The sequence below is a fragment of the Coregonus lavaretus genome, assembly GCF_964263955.1.
Source record: "Coregonus lavaretus genome assembly, chromosome: 36".
Classification (NCBI taxonomy): domain Eukaryota; kingdom Metazoa; phylum Chordata; class Actinopteri; order Salmoniformes; family Salmonidae; genus Coregonus; species Coregonus lavaretus.
Window position 1 is genome coordinate 23,358,944 of NC_140023.1, and position 16,701 is coordinate 23,375,644.

The window sequence follows — 16,701 nt, forward strand, 5'->3', positions numbered from 1 at the left end:
AAAATAAATACACTTAAAGCTGAGATCCATGATAGGTGAAACAGCGCCACTGGCCGCCCCTAGCCGCATTGTTATTGTTTTTGTTTTGAAGAAAGGAGCATCCAGCATCGTGGTAAAAAAAACGAAACAAAATCGCAGTACATGCTCTGCTGTTCTATTGCGCGTGCAATGATGTGAAATGATGTCCGAGGGAAAACAACAGTGTTCGTTGTTTGAAGTAACTGTTGTAATATCACAAATGGACGTGGCAGTTTCACTGCTATGGATTGCCGCTTTAAAAAACAAAATTGCATTGACATTAAGTCATTTCTGGGTTTGAAGCTACTACGTTTAAGTCAAGTTCACTACAGGTTTTAAGTAAGCAAGCAAAAACTAACAAGAAACACATTTTCTTTGAGCTAGCATCACAAATACACACACTAAACAAACATTTCTGCAAAAGTAATCGGTGCAGAACTATGCAAACCTAGGCAAATCTATGTCAAAACATCAGGTGTCAAAATGCAATGCAGTTCTTGACAAACAGGTGTGTCTCATGGACCTATTGGGAAGGTAATCAAAAGGTATGAAAGAGACCATTTTAAAGGAAGCTCTTGGCTAAGAACTTTCAGTATTAGAGGCAAAAGGGGAGAGTAGGCCTACTTGCATTAGGACACAAGACAACTAACATGCAGTCCCTCTTAAAATGACAAACAAACTGATCTACAGCTGTAGTGGAGATCCCCGTGCGTAACTGTGTACAGTGTATGTGGATTCGTAAATTCTTTGTCAATATATTCTGTCTGTATATGTTTATCGTCTAAATTCTGTCTGTTGATTCTGTTTACCGTGGCAGCACCATTTCACCAAATCAAATTCCGAGTAGGCCTATATGTAAATCAGTGGAGGCTGCTGAGGGGAGGACGGCTCATAATAATGGCTGGAAAGGAGCAAATGGAATGGCATCAAACACGTGGAAACCATGTGTTTGATGTATTTGATCCCATTCCACCGATTCCGCTCCAGCCATTACCATGAGCCAGTCCTCCCCAATTAAGGTACCACCAACCTCCTGTGATGTAAATGTAATTGGTGATTAAAGGTGATTGTGATTCTAATTCTAACAGTTTTACCGGAAGAACCATAGAAGGTTCAAAATAGGTTGAAATGTTAAAAAGTTGCAAATCTAGTCTCAATTGAACAGGGAAGGTTTATCTCTAGTCATTCAACAAATGCTCTTTGTTGACAGAGAAAAATAAGTAATCTGTCTAGGAATTTCCTCTTATACAAGGGGTGAATTAACAACACTGACTAAATTAACTTGAATAAAGGTCTCTGTCAAAAATGGAAGACCTAAAACTACATGGCGTGCACAGAATAATAGCTATCAAATAGCTATAATACAAGTTACTTAGCAATAAAATAGAAACTGGAAGCAACATATTTTCTGCTTTAATACTTATTTAAACTACAGTACACAAAACTCTCCGGGGCTTTGTGAATAACCATGATATGAAATAAAGAAGGATGCTAACTTTTGTGGATAAATCCAAAGATCTCCAAACCCAGAGAAAAAGACTACACCGCGCATACATACACACTTGCCTGACCGACAATACACTGGCTCACATGACACACACAGTAGCAGAAATGCTATGCTAAATCGTCAGGTTGCATCTTTAAGTGGGTATGGGTGGAGATGTAAGGCACTAAAGTCTGTATAGTAAGTCAAGCATCCCCTCCATCTTCAGAGGTCGTCCATACACAGTCTAGAGGAGTCTCAGCGGCAGCAAACCTGTCATCAGTCTGTCGCCCATTCATCATCCTCACCCAAACATTCACCAAGTCTCCACACATTCATATTCTGCATGTCCGCCCAGGCTTTCCTCTGAAATGCCCTTCCACTGTGGTGTATGAGAGAGGAGAATCTGGTAGCACATACGAGAAGGTCCCACATTCAATCTTCAGTCAATCACAAGGGTCATCCACTTTGAGACAAAACTTGCCAAGCAAGAACCAATGAGATGGCAAGCTTCCTGGCCTGAGGGACCTCTCAGAAAAGCCTAGAAGTGAGGAGCAGAGGGTGGAACTTCTGAAGCAGAGGAGGGGGGACTTACAATCGGGTGAATGGGCCCACATGGAGGGGTCCTCTCAATTTCGGAGAGGAACAGGTGGATGAGGTGAGAGTAGAAAATGAGGGGGAGGAGGAGTAGGGAGCAGGGGAGGAGGAAGATGATCGTGGTTCAGAATCGTTGTTCAGAGTGAAGACACTGGAGATGGCTATGTCCACAATACCTTGGCATAGCTCCGGGTAGAGTTTCCTAGAGGAGGGAGAGTTAACAGTGCAATTAATAAGATGTCATGCCAGTTAAATCAGACTTAGTGAGATTATATAGGGGAGAATTAATGATCCAGAGTCCAGAAACTTTATCTAGCATGGAAAATCAATTCAAAGGACCATTTAGGTTCACCGGGAAGTCAGAGATTCAAAAATAAAACATTCATTAAATTCTAACATGAGAAGTTATTAAAGCCCTCTAAGCTTTGAACAACGGAACAAACATTATCAAAAGGAATTAACATTTCTGCCCAAACCTCTTGGCGTGAACAAACAAAGAAACAACTGCCAGTCAGTCTGAGTAGAGCACACGCCATGCATATGTCTCAAATAATTGTATCACATTGTCTCACACTGTAATTTGGGAGTGAGGCTCTTTACTCTGAATTTTATATGAAATGGAAATATAACATAAGGGGAGGTGAGATGTAGAACCTTTGGTGAAAATAACAGAGTTCAACAAAAATTAAATGAATAAAATGTAATGAAAAACCTGCAATAGTATATTGCTGTAAAGAGAGGATGAACCAACTGAGTGCAGGCAAGAGGAAGGGGATAAAGAGGAAAATAGTTTTATAACATATTACCACCTGCTATGTTTATGACCACTGGGAGAAGAATATAAAATAGTACTGACTGTGCGCAGGCCGGAGCTCCATTGATCTCTATCAGCCACACCTTGAAGCTCTCGTCCACCATGAAGTCAAAGCCGAAGAGCTGGAAGCTCTGATAGGACAAGTGCTTAGTGCTGATGGCAGGCTCAATGCATGTCAGACAGCTCCTAGGAGACCAGACAGAACAACCATTGTCAGGTGTCTAAGTAGAGTATAGCCTAGTTGTTAAGCAAATACCTATAAATAGCTATTTGTAGAACTATGCAATGTTAACGGAAAGGCCATGTTTTCAAGGTCATCTGACAAAACTGTATTTTTCCATCTCCTTCATTGAAGTAAACACAAACAGCATAGCACCGGAGGAGAAGTAGCTAGCTACCTTATGATCTGCTTGATCTGAGGTAAAATGTTGGTCTCCAGCACTATGTTGTGCATGCTCAGTAGGTACTGCCGGAACTCGTCGAAGAACATCTCGTTGCCCTCCTCGTAGCGGCCGTAGTTCTGCGAGTGCTCTTTCTGGATGCAGTGGTTGGTCAGGTGGCTGGTCACGTCCTGGAAGTTGGAGCTGTCGTAGGGCTCCGACGCCGTCCGCAGCACACCCTCCCGGTAAAGGTAGATGTTGTACTGATGGTCCACGAGCACCCAGCTCCTAAGAACACAACAACAAACCCACAGAGTCAGAGACTACTGGGCAAAACACCAGTGATAACATTTCTTATGTTGCTGTTCCTCAGACTGCCTGAACTGTGTATTATAAGCCTATATGGTCTTTGTTGGTAATAAATGTGTAATAAACACACACTAGATGTGCTATCACTCAAAAGTATTAGTATCAGCTGCTTACCTGATGTCAAATTTACGGTTGCCAGGTTGCAACAGTAGTGGTCTTTCTAGGTACTTCTGAATGACATGAACCTGCCCTTGATTATCAATGAACTCCAGCAATTGATTTGCATCATGGGATATCAAAATACCAGCACCTGGAACAAGAAAACCAACCCAAGCCTCATCTTTGTATACAATCCTAGTAATATATATTTAGCCAACAACGTGTTTGTAACTCCCTGGGTAGTCAAAGGAAACTTCCAAAAACATGAGGCATGCATTAGCTTAAAAAGAGAGCTTCTTTAGGCAGCAATACTATAATTTTTCCCCCATAATGCCCAATAACTACAGTATCTAGCAGTACCAGCTGTCAGTAGAAATCTGAGCCTTTAGACCTACCTTTTGCTCCTGAAGATGACTTGGCGATCCACACTGTTCCCTCTCCGCTTTCCTTCCTTGAGTGATAAGAGGCCAGGAAAACTTCTCTTTCATCCGTCTTGGGGTTACTTTTCAGGTGGCTCATGCCATTCTTTGCAGGAGCGATGGGAGTGTTGAGGTTAGTAGGATAGATGATGTAGGATTCAGGCAACCAGTTGCCGGGATCAGGAAGCTCCGGGCTAGTCTTGATTAACCTGCACAATGTAAAGAAAGCGGATATTGATGACATTTACAGTATCAGCATGAATGAGTGAAAATTACAGTATCAGAGTGAAAATTATTACACTGGAACCTTTTCAACTCGTCAAGGTTTGAAAATGCCTACTTGACTAAAGATGCTTTACGGCACAACTTGTCTGCTCCTCTGTAATAATTCACCAGTTGCATCAGTCCAGGCTCATGACCTGTGGAGGATAAACGAACACATGCAGAAAAAATAAAGATGAAAAAGTGATTACAATAGGGCGGTGTGAACACAATAAATCATTTAGGTCCTTCTCCCTCTCTGAGGTCAAACATGGCATTTCAGTGTGTCCAATAAGGCCTACTTTTGGCATCTTCCACAGAGGATATGATTCAGTGACCAAGGATGCATGTGGATACAGTGATATCACTCAAATAAGGTTATAATTTTGTAACAAAGTAGCAATAGACTATAGGCTCCAGGATAGTCAAGGCCAAAATCTTGATTATAAATTGAGACAGGGGTGGGCCACAAATCAATAATTCATGAACATTATCAGTGGTATAAGGGAGTAACTTTCTTTTTACTTTGCAGAGTGTAGATGTCCTGGTTTGACTCCCAATGAGACTAGGCGCATTGCAGTGAGTGCCAGATTAGCACTGGTGATGTGTATCAGCCTATTGGCCTCCATCAGAGGTCTACATCAGCTGTTTCGTACGACACAATTCATGGGTTTGGCTTGAGGGTGAGAACAAGAATATTGACATTCCAACAAAAGGCATTCAATGCAATGGAAGACCATTTACTGCGTATGCCAAAAGTGTTACTCTTACCAAGCCGTCCAAATGGCAGTCTGTTCCGTTCGCCCAACATCAAGTTGAATCGGGGATTATCCCTTTTCAGTCTCTTCCATTGTCCAGTAGCGACGAGAATTTTGGAAACTTCAGCATAAATAGTACTGTTGTCGTCTCGAGCGACAAATGTATACATCGGTAAATTCATATTTCCACAATATTATATGTGCAAAAACACACAAACGAATTATTTTCTTACTCTGGTGTAGCTAGTGAATTTAGCCGACTGGCTGGCAAGCGCTATCTCGCGGACGGCTGTGGCTGCAGCATGATGAGGCAGCCATGTCCAGGTTCTGAAAAAAGTGCTGCGCGTGTTCTTTTTGCTAGTGAATGTCTTTCACGATCACAAAAGTCCTACTTCATGTTGCATTACTCTGGTCTACATTTCACTCATGAGTCCCCAGATTAGGGTGTGACTACTTGGTCACACGTCTGGTTGAGATCCTCTGGCTTGCTAACTAGCTAGATTAGCTGTCAAAGCAGTAAATTGCTGTCGATTACTCTGGTAGCTGGATATATTTCTTCATTATTGTTCGTTTGACTGGTTATCTATGTAAACTGCTACTTTCCTAAGATTTTAGCTGTTTAATTTAAGGACAAAACGACCGAAGAGAATAAATCCAAAATGTCCTGTAGCAGATCCTCTGTCGTCACATGGAACGTAGATAAACATGAACTGCAATGAGTTGTGGTTATTGTAGTCTTTTTATTCTGGTACCTCACTTGAGGTTATCAGATTAAATACCTTCTGCAGAGTAAAAAGCAATAAGGTACATGTTAATTTCTATTTCAATTTGTGTATAATGGAAATGTTGATGTACTGGCCTCCTGTAGCTCAGTTGGTAGAGCATGGCGCTTGCAACGCCAGGGTTGTGGGTTCGATTCCCAGGGGGTGCCACTATGGAAAATGTATGCACTCACTAACTGTAAGTCGCTCTGGATAAGAGCGTCTGCTAAAATGTAAAATGTCTGTATATCCCAGAAAGCATATATTATATTTTAAAAGGTAAGGGCAGAGATTTAAGGGTCAAAGGTTTTGATAGAGAAACATTTATTTTCGTCAAAGAGAAACCTCTATTTTGATTGTTTGAAATTGATACAGATGTAACCCCTGAACAAATGTCCAGATTGAATACATCTCGTTCACTTGAGAGCATCGGCCTAATAATGGTCAGTTGAACTTGCCTCCTATTCAATACCCAGCAGATTTTATCAATTTAATAATGAGACATAACACTATAAAGTTAAATGCAGAGCAAGCCTGTTTGGACACATATAGATCTGACTGACTAGACTAGACTGGACTGGACTAGAGTATACTTGACTGGACTAATTGGCCTGGACTGACTGGACTTATTGGACTGGATTTTCTGGACTGGCCCAGACTATCCCTAATTAAACTGAACATGTTTTAATTCCCAAAGTACAGTAGCTTTTTTCTGGTATTAGCTATATCTTCACCACCAGATGGCATCATGCACTTGCATTGAGAGGGGATTGCTCAGGGTTAGGCCCAGTTCAATTTCGACCCTAGACTGTAGTGCCTTACCTCTCCTACACAAGTGTTCACAGGAGGTGTAAACATAAGTCCCACCTAGTCCTCCGCATAGCTACATAAATCTACAAATCACTGCTTGGTTGAGGAACGAGCGTCGCGTAGGAGTGACGCCACCTGACGTATGCCAAGCTTATGGTCATGTTGCAGCAGTGTGTAGGAGGGACTGATTCTGAGATTGTGAGAAGTGGGCAGGATGGCATGGGACAAAGGAGTATGTAGTATAGTTAGAAACGCTGTGCGTGTCGATCAGAAGTGTCTGGTGCGAGAGAGACAGGTTGACGTTGCCAGAGTTATGCAGAAGGTGCATAAGGTGTCATATGCTGAGGCAGTGAGGAGAGTATAGGATGATGGGCCAAGGATGAGGGATCGGCTCCCTGTGAGTAGTAGGCCAATACAGAGTGATCCGAATAATATGTGCTTCAGTAAGTTTGGCTTCTTAGCGTTCATTGCCATTATTAACTATACATCAGATATGGAATGCAAATCACCGAAAAGAGATGTTTTGGTGGCAGCTGCAGAGTAGTACATGGCTGTACTGCAGAAGAGTTGCAAGGTATATTGAATGATATAGTCCAGTCCACTCAGGCTGCCAGCCTGGTGTAGGATCAGAGAGGGTCAAAGTAGTGTTTTTTTAAAGTAAGTGATATATAGGTGGGGAAAGGGGATACCTAGTCAGTGTCTTCTGCATTTAACCCAACCCCTCTGAATCAGAGAGGTGCGGGGGGCTGCCTTAATCGACGTTCACATCAACAGCGCCCAGGGAGCAGTTGTTGGTGGGGGTTAACTGCCTTGCTCAAGGGCAGAATGGCAGATTTTTCCACCTTGCTGGCTCAGGGATTTGAACCAGTGACCTTTAGGTTACTGGCCCAATGCTCTTAACCGCTAGGCTACCTGCCAACCCAGCAGGAACAAATCACAGAGAATAGCTGTGGGGGTGGCAGCTGCAGAGATGTACTTGGGTGTACAAGATTTTACTGCAGAAGAGTTACAAGCTGTGTTGAGCGATAGTGTCCCGTCCTCCCAGGCTGCCGGCCTGGTGTAGGATCAGTTAGGGCCAAGTAGTGAAATAGTGGTGAGGTTTTTAATGGGTGTAGGGTTAGTTGGTAGGGCAATTTTTCTATGGAGTGTAATGAACTCACTGTCCAGAAGACTAGATGGAAACACACCATATCCGGCTAACTAATGCCGTAGAGAAAGAGATAGGTGAAGTTAAACTAGCTTGGTTAATTGGAAATGGTAGATTGCTAATATTTTGTGGTAGCCAGGCTCAGCAAGGGAAGATTCTGCAAATGGAAAATCTTTGTGGGAAGAAGACTAAAAGCCATGTAGCTGGTGCTAATGCTAAGTTGGGGGGAGTCATCACTGGGGTCCCAATATCTATGTCCATAGATGATATTGAAGAAAATCTGACGGGAGGCAGAGTGATTGAGGCCAAAAGGTTGATCAGTAGGAAAGAGGGTCAAAGAAGTGAAAGCTTATCAGGGATTCTGAGGTTTGAGAAAGTTTTGTTGTAAAAAGTACAGATAGGATTCCTTAGTTTCAATGTTAGAGAATTTGTCCCATATGCACTGCAATGTTTTAGATGCCAAAGAATAGGACATGTGGCTGCTCAGTGTAAAAGAAAGAAAAGATGTGTGGAGGAGAACATGATTACGGTGAATGTGGAAGCAATGTGAAGGTTAAGTGCTGTAATTGTGGAGGTGACAACAGTGCATCATTTGGTGGATGCCAGGTGCAGAGAGAGGCTGGAGAGGCTCAGAGATATAGGATCAGTCATGATGTATCATATGCAGAGGCTGTAAGACAGATTGGTAGAACTACAGTGCAGACTGATGGAGCTTACATGGATGTTCCTGTAGTAAGTGGACCTACTGTCGGGGTTGGTGCTTCTGCTGGTCCTGGCATGGTTTCGAGGCCTGTTCAGAAATCTTGCATGAATGTGCGGTGTCAAAGGACCCTTTGATAATGAATAAAGTTGACTTCATAGCTTTTATTGGTAAGGTTATCAATACGATTTGGGTTGTGGAAAGCAGAAATGCCAGGTTGAAGGTTATTGTGGCGACGGCAAAATAGATATTGGGGGTAACAGATGTTACTGTTGAAATGGTTGTTAGACATGCTGAACAATCCTAAGGGTGGAGTGTTTCAGCATGATATAGATAACGTTTAATGTGGTTGGGGAGTTAGTAGGGATTTATTTGGATTAGAATTTTATTTTCATGGTAGTATAGAATTGGGCAAATCATGATTGATCGTACATTCCAAAACAGTTGGTGGCAGCATGCACTTTAACGTTTGTTTGGGGTCTGCCATGATATCATAGAAGAAGAAGAAGATGAAGCAGAAGAAGAAGAAAAAAGGTCACCTGACATACCCAAAAACAACATTGGGGTGAGTTCAAAGGGTTGAACATTTTTGTACTTCCAGTTGCGAATGTAATATTGATATAACCACTTTTCCACGGTGCAAAAAGTTGTGTTCTCTATTTTCCAAGCTACAACTGTTTGTTACTTATCTGTGGTAAGTCGAGATCAGTCTAACACGCCAGTTTCAGTAGGTTAGTAGCTAAGTCAACTAACTACCTTGTATCTTGCTAGTTTAGGTACTAGTTAGCTAAACCTAGTCTAGGAACAGTGAGCTAACGTTAGCTAACAATGGAGTCCCGTTTCCATGGCATTGGAGACCCGGGCCAGCGCAGCCCATTTTGCCGAGAAAATGAGCCCCCTAAATGTAGGCTACTATTGTTGTCATTTGTGTTCCAGGTCGTCTTTTTTCAGTCGCGCGGCACTTATCCAGGCGTTGTTATGAAAACATGTGCAGCGCGAGTGAAAAAAGACAACCTGGTACACAAATGACAACAGTAATTTAGGGGACACATAACGTTTGCTAGCTTCTGCCAAAGGCTTGGAGCCGATGCTAAGGTGTACATATTTGACTCTACGTTCTTTCACTTATCGGTATGTTCATAATCCCAACTGGAGTTGGGAAATATGCCATAGCTAGCTATGTAATTTAGTCTTGACATTGAATAAGTGAAGAAGTTATAATGTGATGATCTCTTCAACACAACTTACTAAGGCTCATGGAATTTATAAAATGAGTGTGTGTGTATTATTGTTTGCTTGGCTGCTTCTTGGGTCATGCATTTTTTAATGACTCCTGTCCCCCATTCCTCAAACAGGCGGGAGCACGCCAGGCATGAGTGGTGCACACCTGGGCGAGTGGCAGAGGAGGTCCTTTGACATTTCATCTGGCACCTGCACACCTGAACAGACGGCAGACGCCTATCGGGCACACATCCTCGCCATACAATATGCATGGGCGAGCGCCCAGCTCTCTCAGGCCGGCATTGGCAGCCTGCTCAGGACCTACTCGGAGCGCTATGCCGCAGTGCTGGACTCGGACGAACCTCGCACGGGGCTTAACAACTATGCAGAGAGCGTACTGAACCTGGCCTGCAGTCAGAGAAACCACAGCGACAAATGGGAGTCGTCCCTGACAACTGCGAGTGTGCTGGAGCTGCCGTGCGTGCAGAAGATGATTCAGGCTGGGACAGGGGGTGGAAAGTCCCTTGTGGCACCTGCAGATGTTAACATCTTCGTTGGACAAGAGAGCAGAGGCAGCTCCCTTTCTGTTGTTCCCTCCACTGGACTCGAAGCTGTAGAGCCTCCATTCAAACCATCAGGACCCCCATCATGGTCCAAGGCTGAGGGCAACAGCACTTTCAGCATTTTACATAGTGCTACAGCAGAAAGACCAAGAGGCCCTGAGGGAGTCCCCAGCCACCCCCATTCCTCTGCTGGCCCCTTGGCACGGGCTCAGTCTCTGTTTTGCCAGCACTCCTCAGCTCCACCACAACCAAACCCAGCCCCTGCAGGTCACCAGTCTGTCTTCTTCAACTCTAACCCCTCCAAGAGGAAGACGTTCTACAACTCCGGTGGAGACAATGGCAGAGGGGGGGCATCTGAAGGCCAGGCAAGGCAAGACCCACGCGGTGGTGGCACTAACTTCAAAACGGCAAAGGAGCAGTTTATTGTTGATCAGCAGAAAAAGCACTCCCACCAGTCCCAGAGAGCCCAGCAGCCCCCTGGGATGGCAGCTGCCATCGGGGGTGCCACTAAGAAGTCACTGGGGGCCAACAGGCCACGGGGGACATTTTCCAAATTTGTGTCCCCCATGCCGAGGCCGGAGGACAAAGAGAGTGGGGTCGGTAGCAGCAATGCTCAGGAGACTCAGCCAGTGGACGAGCGTCTGAAAAACTTTGAGCCCAAGATCATTGAACTGATCATCAGTGAAATTATGGACCATGGACCGCCCGTAGCCTGGGACGACATCGCTGGCCTGGAGTTTGCAAAGGCCACCATCAAGGAGATTGTGGTGTGGCCTATGCTCCGGCCTGACATCTTCACTGGCCTCCGTGGTCCACCCAAAGGCATCCTCCTATTCGGGCCCCCGGGCACAGGAAAAACTCTGATCGGGAAGTGCATCGCTTGCCAGTCAGGGGCCACCTTCTTCAGCATCAGCGCCTCATCTCTCACCTCAAAGTGGGTGGGGGAGGGAGAGAAAATGGTTAGAGCACTCTTCGCCATCGCCCGCTGCCATCAGCCAGCTGTTATCTTCATCGACGAGATCGACTCTCTTCTGTCCCAGCGTACGGACGGGGAGCACGACTCATCCCGACGGATAAAGACAGAGTTCTTGGTTCAGCTGGATGGGGCGGCCACCTCTGCCGACGACCGCGTCCTGGTGGTAGGGGCCACCAACCGCCCCCAGGAGATAGACGAAGCGGCCAGGCGCCGCCTTGCCAAGCGCCTCTACATCCCCCTCCCCGAGGCAGCCGCACGGCGGCAGATAGTCTCTCATCTCATGGCCCGCGAGAAGAGCCAGCTGGGAGAGGACGAGCTGGAGACGGTGGTCACAGGAACGGAGGGATTTTCTGGGGCTGATATGACGGGGCTGTGCCGGGAGGCAGCGCTAGGCCCCATCCGGAGCATCCAGCTCTGTGACATTGCCTCCATCACCCCCGACCAGGTGCGGCCCATCCTCCACTGTGACTTCCAGGAGGCCCTGAGGACGGTGAGGCCCAGCGTCTCAGCCAAAGACCTGGAGCTCTATGAGGAGTGGAACAAGACTTTTGGTTGTGGTCGTTGATCAGGGCAACAGTATGGACACATTACAAATATCAGCCTATATTTAACATTTACTGCTGTTGGGGATAGATTTAATTTGTTATGTTCAGTAAATAAACTTGCATTTAAAAATCTTAGATTTCCCGCAACACTCTACCCTAAGATGAGACTATTTTAATATTCTTTCTGAATGTTAACTTGATTTTTCACTTACTGATCCATGGCACAGTATATTTATTCCCAAATATAGGCTATTTGTTTTTCTACGCTTGGATTCACTAAATAAGATGTTAGTGTAAGTAATATGTTCTTAATAAAGTTGCTAAATGTTTTCTATGGTAATGCATTGCAAATAGGTTTTCCTTTGTAACACAGAGAGGAAATGTGGCAAAGTGTTTTTCTGAGGATTGGTTATGGGGTCATGTGGTAATATGTTCCTTTTTCACGCCATTAGCCACCTGTTTATCCAAAGTAGAGGAATACAGGCCTACATCAGCTACCAGTTTCTCATCATCAACTCAAGGTTAGATAAAGGTCCAATGCAGCCATTTTTATCTCAATATCAAATCATTTCTGGGTAAAAATTAAGTACCTTACTGTGATTTGTTTTAAATTAAAATGGTCAAAAAGAAACAAATAGCTTATCAAATAGCAATTTCTCAAGTAAGAATTTAGCTAGGACTGTCAGGTTTTATATATATTTCCACACTATGGGGTTGGAATAATACTGTGAAAATTATGATAATGCCCTTTGTACAATGTACAAAACCGAAAGTAAAAGACGCAGAAACGAAACTTAAGAATGAGAAGCATAGAAATAGCGCACATGGAACAGATCTACCGCTTCTTAGACTTGCTTTCAATGATCTATGTGAATCTGGTCAGGTCGCCCAAAAAGTTACATATTGCAGCTTTAATAGACTAATAACAAAGAGCGTTTCAAACCTCTGCCAATAACAGCTCGTTTTCAGGTTACAGATCCCTCCCATTAGGCTCATACAATTAGGCCCCTCACTGAAACAACTCTCAGACAGACCTAGCTAAATTCTTGCTTAAGAAATTGCTCTTTGCTAAGAAGCGGTTTTTCTCTCCTTTTTGACAATTTTCATTGGAAAAAAAGAACAGTAAGGTAACGGCTGCAAGGGGCCTTTAACTGATGGATGTGCCAACCATGGCTGGGGAAGTTGGCTAATGCTGAGAGGATCCTGGTCTCATGATAAGGCTTGCCCACAGATCTGCCTTGTATTGCCTTTCTTCCTGCCACAGTGACCATGTGCTATTAAGCTAGTACTTGACAAAACAGGACAACTGTAATTTAATGTTTGTGTAAGAATCCATATTTTTAAAGATCCCAAAACAAGTACTTTTGGTATCCTGCTCACCTCACGAAGCTATTCAGTCAGGTTTCACCAAATGCAAGACTGTCCTCCCCTTAAAGCCACAACTTTTTTCCTTCTCTGCCAATTCTTGGTACTCCAGATGCACAAGGAGTCAACAGAGTTTTTGAATGTAGTTGATCTCCTTTTAAGTTGAACTCCTTTCTGGACATAGAGTGCCGCTAATCGAGAAGGAGACGATTATAGATTGTGCACACATGAAATGAAATTGTAATGTAATTTTCATGAAACAATCTTTGAAAAACTGGAAGACCATGAAAAAAGTATTTTCATGTATTTTTCATCTTTTGTCAAGTTGCTGATTAATATTTCAGAGTTCTGGGGTTGGCTTCAGTATTGAAACTTTGTAAAATTAGCCAGCAATGCAAGTACTGAGCACATCCCAGAGGGCTGGTGGAAGCTTGTCAGAACAGGGGGGCTCCCCACAGCTGGACCGGGCCAGATGCACAGAATTCCTCTGGTGCTGGCAGATCTAGCCACTTGACACCAAGACTAATGTTGTCATCTTCTACCGTCATGTATCTTTTACACCTTATGTTATATGTCTAGGAATGTTGGGTTGAGTTTTGGCTTTGAATTGAAGTTTAACAGTACTAGGCTACAAAGGAAAATGACCCCTGTCAAGATGATATAAGATTATGTACTGTAGATAAATATTTCCTAAGTATTATTTTAGTTGCTGACTGCCAAATAGGCCCATATATCAATTTTTCACAGTATTATGCCCTTTCATTCGTCCCAGTGAGTTATGAGCACGGTCACCCACGGTCTGCGCATGTAATCTAAACCTGTGAGGACCAGTGTAACATTTGCAGTCAATGGATAAATGCCTTTCCAACCATTCGTAAGATTAACAGATATGACTTGTGGGCATGTTAAATTGTGATGCTTTTTTCCATGATCTGTTACTCTGGACATCATCTGGCATGGTCAAATAGGATGCTCCCTAATGGAATAGTTCACAGATTCTTAAATGGTAAAGTAGGCCTATTTCAGTAAACTGTCCGAAAGGGGAAGTGACATTTGGGATTCTGGCAGGGGGAGAGTTTGTTGGCCAGATTATCCTTTTTATGCAAATGTCCTCCCTCCCCTGTTAGGTCCCAGTGAAGCGTGGAGGGAGCCTCGGCGCTGCCCACAGCTGCTTCCCATTTCTGCAGAATCACATAGTAGCCATCTGGAAGGACACTGTTGTCGCTGTACAGCCCTGATGAGCTCCTCTGCCGGGCCTCGCCTCTCTCTCCAGGAAGCTAGGCCTGGTCCTCTGAGCCCTGGCCCTAGCCTCATGCTCCACTGCCTCATCCTCAGTGTGCTAGCTAGCTAGTTGTCCACTCTGTTGTTCTGTGTGTCCTCCTGGCAATTTATTTCACTCTTCTAGGTTATATCTGTGCTATTCACCCACATCTTCTCTGTGGCCTGGCATTCCTTTCTCTGGTCCTCTGTGTGTTAGCATCCCCCCCCCCCCCTGTTATTTGCCCCCTGGTTTCGGTGTGCTACAGTGGATTTTTGCTCCCTGCTTTTCTTTGTACTGGCAGTCATTCTGTCTGGTTCTGTGTGTAAGCACTCTTTTCTCTCAGGTTATCTCTGTTCTGGACCTCTGTTGTCCAGTGTTCAGTGCCCTGCCTGAATTCTGAGCCTTACTGCTCTATTGGTAGATATTTTAAACTATAGGAAATTACCTAATAAAATCCTCTGTCCTTCAAGCCGTAGTGTACCAGTGCTTGGTGATCATGTGGTTTCATTATATCATTCATATATTTATTTTTAACTTGATAGTAAGGACACTTTAGCAAACCCATGGAGTTAAAAGTCATGAAAAGTATCTAATGTGTACTTTAAATACAATAAGCATTCATTTATTCAGCATTAATTAAGTTGGCTGCAATATTTTTATGTTGAATAAATAAAATCTATTTTCACCAGGAATATGAATGTCAATCATTCAGTCTGTTTTTCCTTGACAAGTAGCGGCTACATTTTGAATGACTGGCACATTGTCAACTTAATGATTTAGGTACATTTGAGAAAGTGCAATTACATTTCTATATTTCTATCAATTTATCCATTTGGTTATCATGGCAGTAGGGTTTGGTAATGAAAGTATTGAGAGGGTTGCTCACTCACATGTTTTGGGTCATGTACTGTACGTCTAGTTTTGCCTATAGGCTATTCTCAATGAGTGAAATAATAATAAGCCATTTAGCAGACGCTTTTATCCAAAGCGACTTACAGTCATGTGTGCATACATTTTTACGTATGGGTGGTCCCGGGGATCGAACACACTACCCTGGCGTTACAAGCGCCATGCTCTACCGATTGAGCTACAGAGCAAACCCAGTTCTCTATTCCACGGGATATTTTCAGATCAATATTATTAGCTTTAATTGTATAACTGTGCCAGATGTTGCACCCTAATGATTCTGAATTGCTTTTCATAACTATAATTGATTTTCATTAAAATATCCAGGGGTAGAAATGGAATAGTGGAAAAGTTTGTTAATTTGCTATGGACATGGGTCAAGTGGAAAAATACAGTGCATCCTCCATTTTACCTGCCACTGGTGAATTTTACTATGAAAAAATAACAAATATCAGTATTATTATTGTGTATGTAAAATATCCTTTATTGATATTTGCAAGCATGATATGAGTAAAGTTACTTTAAAAGTTCAGTCCAAATTGAGAGTAACATTTTCTCTGCCACTGAGGTAAAAAGCTGGCACAAAACAGAATACCATCCATACTTTTATCAAACAAAAATGTTTTTCAGTAAATAACACTCGAGTTCAGTCATTTATTCAACTCAAATCCATCTATCACATTTGATTAATGGTAGGGAATGTTTGAACTGAACAAATCAAACATATAATAAATTACAAAAAGAAATACATGCATGTGTAAACAGCATAAATAATGTATAAAAAGTTAATATAAAAAGAACAAGAGGTTTAAAACAAACTGTTACATTTAAATACAATAAGGAGCCAAATCTCCTTGGGGGATTCAAATTGATTATTATTGTGGTTTTGATTGTATTCTCCTAAACCCATATGAATTAGCTTGAGGTGCAAATATTTTTGAATCAAGAATTACATTTTCATTGTTAAACTATTTATACCATGGCATTGTTGAATACTCGTTTCTGATTGGCTTGAAGGGCATTCTCAGCAATAAAGCCTGAGGTGGTGTGTTAATACCATGGCTAAGGGCTGTATCCAGGCACTCTGCGTTGCGTCTTGCGTAAGAACAGCCCTTAGCCGTGGTATATTGGCCATATATCACAAACCCCCAAGGTGCCTTATTGCTATTATAAACTAGTTACCAACGTAAATGTTTTGTCATGCCTGTGGTATACGGTATGATATACCATGGCTGTCAGCCAATCAGC

General features: G+C 43.2%; 2 protein-coding genes across 3 annotated transcripts; one reads left to right on the forward strand and one right to left on the reverse strand.

Annotated features, from left to right (window-relative positions):
- Window positions 1-1,410: 1,410 nt before the first annotated feature.
- LOC311111053 (tubulin--tyrosine ligase-like) lies at window positions 1,411-5,866 on the reverse strand. The gene is made up of 7 exons (XM_084153753.1): window positions 5,212-5,866; window positions 4,520-4,598; window positions 4,156-4,388; window positions 3,776-3,911; window positions 3,311-3,580; window positions 2,955-3,098; window positions 1,411-2,300 (listed from the first exon to the last, which is right to left on the reverse strand). Exons 1-7 carry the CDS (start codon window positions 5,378-5,380, stop codon window positions 2,093-2,095), a joined length of 1,239 nt encoding a protein of 412 aa, XP_084009879.1. The 5' UTR covers window positions 5,381-5,866; the 3' UTR covers window positions 1,411-2,092.
- A 3,287-nt stretch (window positions 5,867-9,153) lies between these two features.
- LOC311110887 (fidgetin-like protein 1) lies at window positions 9,154-12,250 on the forward strand. 2 transcript variants are annotated; one of them, XM_084153501.1, is made up of 2 exons: window positions 9,154-9,310; window positions 9,972-12,250. In XM_084153501.1, exon 2 carries the CDS (start codon window positions 9,989-9,991, stop codon window positions 11,939-11,941), a length of 1,953 nt encoding a protein of 650 aa, XP_084009627.1. In that variant the 5' UTR covers window positions 9,154-9,310; window positions 9,972-9,988; the 3' UTR covers window positions 11,942-12,250. The 2 variants fall into 2 exon arrangements, with proteins under 2 accessions (XP_084009627.1, XP_084009628.1); XM_084153502.1 differs by having other exon boundaries at window positions 9,160-9,181.
- The last annotated feature ends 4,451 nt before the right edge of the window (window positions 12,251-16,701 follow it).